We start from the raw sequence: 8,755 nt of genomic DNA, 5'->3' as shown, positions 1-8,755 counted from the left end.
AAAAAAAAAAAAAAAAAAAGTATTAATAATAATAATAATATATATAAAGACTAGATTTTAAATTGAATGATTTTATGGTTTCCTTGTAATATGAAACACAGACTTTGATTAGATGAACATTTCCCCAAATAATAGTATTTAACAAACCTGCTTCACTATTATACATGTTAAATAAATAAATACTTAAAATTATAATGTTTTTTCCAACAAGAATTACACAAATCTAGCTTTTTAAACCAAATACTCAAGAAGCAGCCGATGTTGTTCTGCAACAAAACAAACGGTGAACAGACAGACGAAACAACAGAACGCATGACATTCTCTACAGCTTTCGTTTTGCTCCTAAGGGTCGTTTTTGGTCTCTTTGTCTTCTTCGGTCTGAATCGGACACTTGGATTGGTCAGACTGATCCACAGTGTTACTGGATAGGTCCAGCCCTCTGTCACTCACAGCTGCTGGACCAATCAGAGGCAGCGCTGACGAGGGCACAGGACTGCCGTCTTTCTTGCTGCCATTAACAGTCCTGAAATCATGAAACACGCCTCAGATTTAGTTCATACACTACTATGGTAAGATTTTGTAAGGGTTAAGTTATTCCCAGTGATCTGGAGACTCACATGCCGTGTCGAAGGACGTGTCGCTCCCATTCGGAGCCGAGTGTGAAGGTGCGGCCGCAGAACTCACACGGATAGCGTTTGACGCCGCTGCCGCTGGGAGACTCCTCAACACCTGCATCACCAGGAAATACAACAAAAACAGCGCAAAAGATTGATAAAAACGCCATTTTTGGAAAATCAGCATCTTTCAACAGCTATTTTACATCTGGCAGATGCTTTTATCTACAGTACATTACATTTCAGTATTATTGAGATAAATGGAAAATTATCGTGAATTTAAAACCTCTAAAAACACATTTTCTGTTCAGTCTATAACATTTTTGTTGCAATATGCTAATATTTATGCATATTTAATAAGATAATGCTAATTTGGATATTTCCAATATCATTGTTAGCTCATGCACTGGCTAATTTTGAGATTTTGGTGTATTTTGCTTCCATAACATGTCTTCTTTCAGACTAGTGAGAAGTAAACATCCAAAATACACATTTAAGTGTTTATTAAACTTTATCTATTTGTGTCTGTAGATGTCAATTCTAATCCATATCTTTAAAGAGTTTTTTCTCTTAGATACACCAAACTTAGCAGTTTTATTCCTATCTATATTCTAAAGGATTTTACTGAGGCGTTTGTTTATATTTCATTCACACTGATTGATGCAACATTTTATTCCAAAAAACATGGTGAAAATGTGTTTGTTTTCTGTCTGTTGACAGTATTTTCTGATTTATGGAGTGACAAAAAGAGAAATCCAAAATCCCCTCTGGAATAACCTTTAATATGTCAAGAAAAACAAAAAAGAGTTTTGAACCTGACTTTATCCAGTGTTCAGATTTATTTTCTGAAAATGTATGCAAAGCTGCTACATTTAAAAAAACTTGTAATATAAATCAATTGTCTTAATGTACTCTGATTGATCAATTGGTGAAAGTATGGTGATATCACCTGTGGTGTCTTGCCTTAATATAAAAAAAGTCAACAAATACAACAAAATGTAGTTTTTTTGACAAGTGGTGAATTGCTATTCATGCTATTTTTATAAAAATATTTTGTAGAAGACTAATAATAAAGTCTTGAGTTTATCATCTCTACAGATGAACATGAAGACTGTTACCTGTCACCTCCGTCTGGCTGTTCGTCTCCTCCTCATCTTCCTCCTCCATCAGCTCTTCCTCCACCTCCTCCTCCTCCTCTTCAGTCTCGTCTTCTCCTCTCTCCTCCTCCTCACTGCTGCTCACGTCCTTCGTCTTGTCTTTCATCAGCTCCAGCTGGTCCAGGTTCACCCGCCCCACCAGCGATTTATGGAGTGACAAAAAGAGAAATCCAAAATCCCCTCTGGAATAACCTTTAATATGTCAAGAAAAACAAAAAAGAGTTTTGAACCTGACTTTATCCAGTGTTCAGATTTATTTTCTGAAAATGTATGCAAAGCTGCTACATTTAAAAAAACTTGTAATATAAATCAATTGTCTTAATGTACTCTGATTGATCAATTGGTGAAAGTATGGTGATATCACCTGTGGTGTCTTGCCTTAATATAAAAAAAGTCAACAAATACAACAAAATGTAGTTTTTTTGACAAGTGGTGAATTGCTATTCATGCTATTTTTATAAAAATATTTTGTAGAAGACTAATAATAAAGTCTTGAGTTTATCATCTCTACAGATGAACATGAAGACTGTTACCTGTCACCTCCGTCTGGCTGTTCGTCTCCTCCTCATCTTCCTCCTCCATCAGCTCTTCCTCCACCTCCTCCTCCTCCTCTTCAGTCTCGTCTTCTCCTCTCTCCTCCTCCTCACTGCTGCTCACGTCCTTCGTCTTGTCTTTCATCAGCTCCAGCTGGTCCAGGTTCACCCGCCCCACCAGCTCAAAGTTACGGATCACCTGCAGACGACGGGTTAGACTGAGTAACCGGCTCCCGAACAAGCCACAGAAAGATCAGACATGACAGAAGACAGACCTTGTGCTCCTGGTGCAGGTGGATCTCCAGCTCGTGCAGGAGTTTGCTGTCGTAGTAGCAGAGCTGACACTGGTAGGGCTTCAGCTCCTCGTGCTTCTGGATGTGCTGCTGCAGGTTCGGCTCGCTGGAGCAGGTGAAGGTGCATTTGTGACAGCGGAACACCAGGCCCTTCAGATGACGAGACAGCTTCGAGCGAGACACCTCCAGCGGGACCACGCGCTCCTCTGAGAACCATAAAAACAACACAATCACACTCTGATGCATGTCACGTTAATGCACTTTTGAAGTGTAGCCTTAAATGACCAACTGACCTACATCTTCACATATTTTTGCATATTTAATAATATACTGCTAATTTGGATATTTGGAGGAAAAAAAAAAAAGGTTTAAGGTCGAGACCCATTGTTTTTTCAAGAACTGGTCGATTTTGGCCTATTTTGCTTCCATAGCATGTCTTCTTTCAGACTACTGGAAAGAAAACATCCAAAAGACACATTTAAGTCGTCGTTTTTTGCACTTTTTCTATTTGCGTCTGTAAATTTCAATTATAATACATACTTTAAAAGTTTGTTTCTCCACTTCAGCAGCACTTATATACACCAAACTTTACAGTTTTATTCCTATCTTTATTCTGAAGGTTTTTACTGAAGGGTTTGTTCATATATCATTCACATAGATTTTGACAACATTTTATTCCAAAAAACATGGCGAAAATGCACATTTTTAAATGTTGTGAGTTTGTTTCTCCACTTCAGCAGCACTTACATACACCAACCTTTACAATTTTATTCCTCTCTATATTCTGAAGATTTTTACTGAGGGATTTGTTCATACATCATTCACGCTGATTTATAGGACAATTTATTTATAAAAACTTGGTGAAAATGCATATTTTTAAAGGCCCTGAGTTTGTTTCTCCACTTCAGCAGCACTTACATACACCAAACTTTACAGTTTTATTCCTATCTATATTCTGAAGGTTTTTACTGAGGGGTTTGTTCATACATCATTCACATAGATTTTGACAACATTTTATTCCAAAAAACATGGCGAAAATGCATATTTTTAAAGGCCCTGAGTTTGTTTCTCCACTTCAGCAGCACTTACATACACCAACCTTTACAATTTTATTCCTCTCTATATTCTGAAGGTTTTTACTGAGGGGTTTGTTCATATATCATTCACGTTGATTTATACAACATTTTATTCCTCAGAACACGGTGAAAATGTTTTTCCAATATCACCAGACTCTGATTCATATCACATTAATGAGTTTTTGGAGTATGGCCTCCAACTGACCCACATCTTCTGAAGTCTTAAGCCTAAAAATAATGAAACTTAAAAACTACACACCAAATATCCACCTTATTCTTAACATAGTAGCGAGCACCGTTTTTAAACTGAACGTGCAAAATTTCCAGTGTCATTTGCTTCCAGTTATTGTAGCTGTCCGTTATGCTGCTTGGTGTTACAAACTGATATTTGGCATTATATTATTTTACTTTATTATCGTAATCATAACCACACGGGTTTATTGCTCAAATGGTATTACAGCATTTACCAATAGCAACTAATGAATCAAAAGTATCGCACATTCACAGGAAATAGCCTACTTCTGCATTGAAAAATAAGGTGGATAGTTACATTCCACCAATAGCATGTGCTACAAAAAGAAAAACTGCAAGCATTCGATTGAGGAAGTTGAAACAAGGAAGATAAAGAGAAGAAATATCTTATGATCAGACTTGCCTCCTCCATACTTGTGTCCAATAAATCTTTAAAAACAAGTCAAGATTTTGTTCTGGTCAGTTTTTCTCAGTAACTGACCTCTGTGCAGGACGATGTGGTCGATCATGCTGCTCTTGTGTTTGGTGTGGTACAGACAGAAGGGGCAGCGCAGATCTTTGGGAGGCTCCTCGGGGCCGCTGGTGTGACCGCCCTCCACATGCAGCGTGAACGTGGACCTGAGCAACACACAACAAAAAACACATTCACTCACATGAATACTACTCTGACATGTAAGCCTAGAGATTCAGCCACATGGATATTTTCATAACTATATTATATAGATTTTGTTTTGCGGAGGCTGATATAACTTCTAATATAACAAATCTATTTTGTTTTGCCTGTTAAGTGTCCAATCTAGAACTACCAAACTCTAGACTAATGTTTCCGAAAGTGGGGTTCATGGGTTGATGAAAAGCGAACAATTAATTAAATCATAAAATTGTAAAATTAAAATAATGTCAAACAAATCAAAAAGAGCAGATGAAAAACTAACAATTATTTAAATAAAAATATAAATTAAAATGAATGTCAAAATAAAAACAAATTAAAATGGGTTGATGAAAAGGTAAATGATAAAAAAAAATGTAAAACTCAAATAAATTTCAAATTAAATTAAAATGAGTTGATTTAAAAGCAAATAATCAAATCAAAATGTAAATATTGTAATGCAATCAGAAAAAACACTTAGAATAAAAATAAAACAAAACACTAAAAATAATTTTATAATGTAATATAATGTAAACTTAAAATAATTTTTTTTTCAAAATGAGCTGATGAAAATCTAACCAAATAAATAAAATATTTAAATAAAAAATAAAATAAAAACATTACATTAAAAATAGTTTTCCTGTGTCATGCGACTATTAACTGACATCAGAGAACCGTGAACATGTGAATGTGTTGTTAAATTAATATTATCTTAAGTAAACATTTCAGTCCAAAGTTGTTCGGCAGATGAAAAACTCTGATCTAGACCTCTAGTATTTGGCATACTGTATTTAAAACATGATAAGGTGTAGCAGAAGGTGGATGACTGTTTAGTATTTAGTAAACCGGTTGCTGGAGTAAATACGCCCTGATCTTACTCTTTTAACAGCCTAACCAGACAGCTCATGATAAACACCTGTAGCTGAAACAGTATTGTGCTCGCACCGACAGGGTCATGGGTTCAATTCCCAGGGAAAGCATGAACTAATCATATGTATAGCTTGAATGCAATGCAAGTCGCTCTGAATAAAAGTGTCTGCCAAATGCCTGAATGTAAATAAATAAAGATGATACTGGCTGATATAGTCTGATATGTGATTCTCCAGCGGCTCACGCTGTTCTTACTTGTAGCAGGTGAAGAAGGAGCAGTCCTTGCATTTGAAGAGCTTCTTTCCTCCGTGCCGGTCGCGGTAATGTCTGCGCAGACTCTGCATGTAGCCGGAGCTGAACTCGCAGAACTCACAGGTGAGGATGGAGTCGGGCCGGGCCTGAGGAACGGGACTCTCGAGCGGCGGCGGCGGACTGGAGGAAACATCGGCCTGGACCCGAGACGCCAGCTGGAAGTGACTCAACTGCTGCTGAACATCTGCTGGCTCCAGATACCCCGCAGACGCTGAGACGACAGCAGCGAGACAAAGACATCAGCGTCTAGAAGGCGCTTACACCTGCTATTAACATCTGCCTCGGCTCATACCGACACATGTGCACTTGTGCGTGTTTCAGTTGCACGTTTTTTTTCTTTTAAAGGATATATATTATGCCCCTTTTTACAATATGTGATATAAGTCTCTGGTGTCCCCAGAATGTGTCTGTGAAGTTTCAGCTCAAAATACCCCACAGATAATTTATTATATCATTTTGAAAATGCCTATTTTGAGTGGAAGCAGAAACACGCTGTTTTTCGTGTCTGTGTCTTTAAATGCAAATGAGCTGCTGCTCTCCGCCCCCTTTTCCAGAATAGCTCGTACCTGCTAAAAACATCTGTTTTGGTTCTGATTATCATGTTTATCGTGCTGAAATCATGTGTTTTAAACCATATTAGTTTAAACTTCTGATATAGGGTTTTCTGAGCGCACACATCTGAAGCACACGCACAGAAAGCGGCTGTCGCAGCATGTGAGTACTAAACTAAGCTCTCATTCACACAAGTTTACGTTAAAAACACACGAGTTACAAAAACAGTGGGTTATGTCTGTGAAGGTAAACAGCTGGGAAATAAATCTCTTGTTTATTTTAGATCTGTGTGGCAGCAGCAATATACAGTAAATACATTAATAAATGCACTGCTCTGTCGTCTCCTCTGAGGCTGGGACTCTAAACAGTGTTCTGTGCTCGTCTGTGCAGCCAAACACAGAACAGTTAGCGTGTTTTGCTCAAACTTTCACCATGGCATTAGAACTGGTACACCGTTGTCGCTTGCAAAATCAAAATGACGGCACCGTGAGTGTACACTTACAGATTAAGGGGTGGTGATATTATAATGAGACCCCTTTGTCACGTCACCAAGGGAGCGAAATCAGACGCGCTGGTTTTCTCAGACGCTTGCAGAAAAAGGCTTCCCAAAACAAAGTTACAGGGTTAATCTTTTTTCACGTTTCCTTGCTTGGTAGATGCACCGGGGACCTGATTATAGCACTTAACACCTGGAAGTCAGATTTTCATGATATGTCACCTTTAAAGCGGAATCTAACCAGTAATTTTAACCCTTGTTTTAGCACAATAAATTACATGTTGAGCGAGTGTGATGTGTCCACGTGTCACTCATTCTAAATGTAAAAATATTTTTTTTACAAACATATATATTTGATATTATATATATTTTAATAAAAATACAGAAAAACTGTAAAATTGTGTAATTTTATTACAATGTAAAACAGCTGTTGTCTATGTGAGTATCTGTTAAACTGTAATGTATTTCTGTGATGTGCAGCTGTATTTTCAGCATCATTCCTCCAGTCTTCAGCGTCACATGATCTTCAGAAATCAGTATAATATGCTGATCTGCTGCTCGAGAAACATTTCTGATTATCATCAATGTTGAAAACATTAATATTTTTGTGGAAACCGTGATGCATTTTCTTTTTCAGGATTCACAGATGAACAGAAAGTTCAGAAGAACAGCATTTATTTGAAATATAAATCTTTTGTAACATTATAAATGTCCTGACTTTGACTTTTGATCAATTTAATGTGTCCTTGTTAAATAAAAACACTAATTAATAATAATAATAAAAAACCTTACCGAGTTCAAACGTTTAAACAACAGTTTATATAAACAATATTTTTCATCCTCATGCCAATATATAATATATAATTGTTCCCAATTATATTCAAAATGTTTAATGCAAGAAGTCAAATACTAAACAATCGGTTTGTTTTCACTAAATGAACAATCATATTTCCCATGCATGTCATGTTCCGTATCAGGAAGTTTCTGCATTGACCTTTAACCCCAGTGTTGGGGTCTTACCGGTGCATTGTGGGTCGAGGGCCGTGTCCTGCTCGTCGTGTTCAGTGTTGGGTCGTGTGGAGCGCAGCGGGGCTCCGGCTCTGAGTTTGGGCAGCGTGAGCGTCTCTCCGTGCTCCTGCAGCGAGTGCTCCTTCAGCTGGATGATGGTCATGGTGGAGAACGGACACGACATGCACTTATACGTGTGTTCACCTGCAACACAAACACACGCCGCCGCATTAACACAAACCAGATCTGTGCAAACATTGAAAGAGCATTCTGGGATATCTTACAGTATTCCTCAATTGCTTTGGCTACATTCTCGAATAAGAGAAATGCACATTACACATGAAATGTTTGTGAAGCCCTGTCTCTCACAGACGCAGCGTGTCCGTCTGTATGATGTCACTCGCTCATGTCCGTTTCATCAGCCCTCGCCCTTCTCCTACTGTTTGCCTTAAATGCCTCAGAAGAGCGCAGAGCGCAGAGAGAGAGAGAGACAGAGAGAGAGAGAGAGAGAGCGAGAGCGAGAGAGCGAGAGAGAGAGAGACATAGAGAGAGAGAGCGAGAGCGAGAGACAGAGAGCGAGAGCGAGAGAGCGAGAGACATAGAGAGAGAGAGAGAGAGAGCGAGAGCGAGAGCGAGAGCGAGAGCGAGAGCGAGAGCGAGAGCGAGAGCGAGAGCGAGAGCGAGAGCGAGAGCGAGAGCGAGAGCGAGAGCGAGAGCGAGAGCGAGAGCGAGAGCGAGAGCGAGAGCGAGAGCGAGAGCGAGAGCGAGAGCGAGAGCGAGAGCGAGAGCGAGAGCGAGAGCGAGAGAGAGAGAGAGAGAGAGAGAGAGCGAGAGAGAGAGAGAGATATATATATATATATATATATATAATTATTTTTTTGTTTAGCAAATTAGCTCAAATGGGAAATGTATATAAATAATTACAATTAATTATGATTAATTA

The 8,755-nt window shown here is 38.5% G+C and overlaps 1 protein-coding gene across 2 annotated transcripts in view; it reads right to left on the bottom strand.

Annotated features, from left to right (window-relative positions):
* Nucleotides 1-223: 223 nt before the first annotated feature.
* The window catches only part of LOC107567903 (zinc finger protein 462), a 22,950-nt gene continuing 14,418 nt past the window's right edge, over nucleotides 224-8,755 (bottom strand). The window contains exons 5-12 of one of the 2 annotated variants that reach the window (XM_016253682.1): nucleotides 7,825-8,016; nucleotides 5,700-5,967; nucleotides 4,407-4,543; nucleotides 2,580-2,803; nucleotides 2,483-2,503; nucleotides 1,733-1,910; nucleotides 618-729; nucleotides 224-523 (exon numbers count right to left, since the gene is read on the bottom strand). In XM_016253682.1, coding sequence (XP_016109168.1) covers nucleotides 343-523; nucleotides 618-729; nucleotides 1,733-1,910; nucleotides 2,483-2,503; nucleotides 2,580-2,803; nucleotides 4,407-4,543; nucleotides 5,700-5,967; nucleotides 7,825-8,016 — 1,313 coding nt within the window. In that variant the 3' untranslated portion in view covers nucleotides 224-342. Of the gene's footprint in view, nucleotides 524-617; nucleotides 730-1,732; nucleotides 1,911-2,304; nucleotides 2,504-2,579; nucleotides 2,804-4,406; nucleotides 4,544-5,699; nucleotides 5,968-7,824; nucleotides 8,017-8,755 lie in introns of both variants that reach the window. The other variant, XM_016253683.1, reaches the window with a different exon arrangement.

This window comes from Sinocyclocheilus grahami, unplaced genomic scaffold (genome assembly GCF_001515645.1).
Source record: "Sinocyclocheilus grahami isolate Dianchi unplaced genomic scaffold, SAMN03320097.WGS_v1.1 scaffold1195.1, whole genome shotgun sequence".
NCBI classification, from domain to species: Eukaryota; Metazoa; Chordata; class Actinopteri; order Cypriniformes; family Cyprinidae; genus Sinocyclocheilus; species Sinocyclocheilus grahami.
The sequence above is the reverse complement of the archived record's forward strand: the minus strand, read 5'-3'. Positions and strand labels throughout refer to the sequence as shown.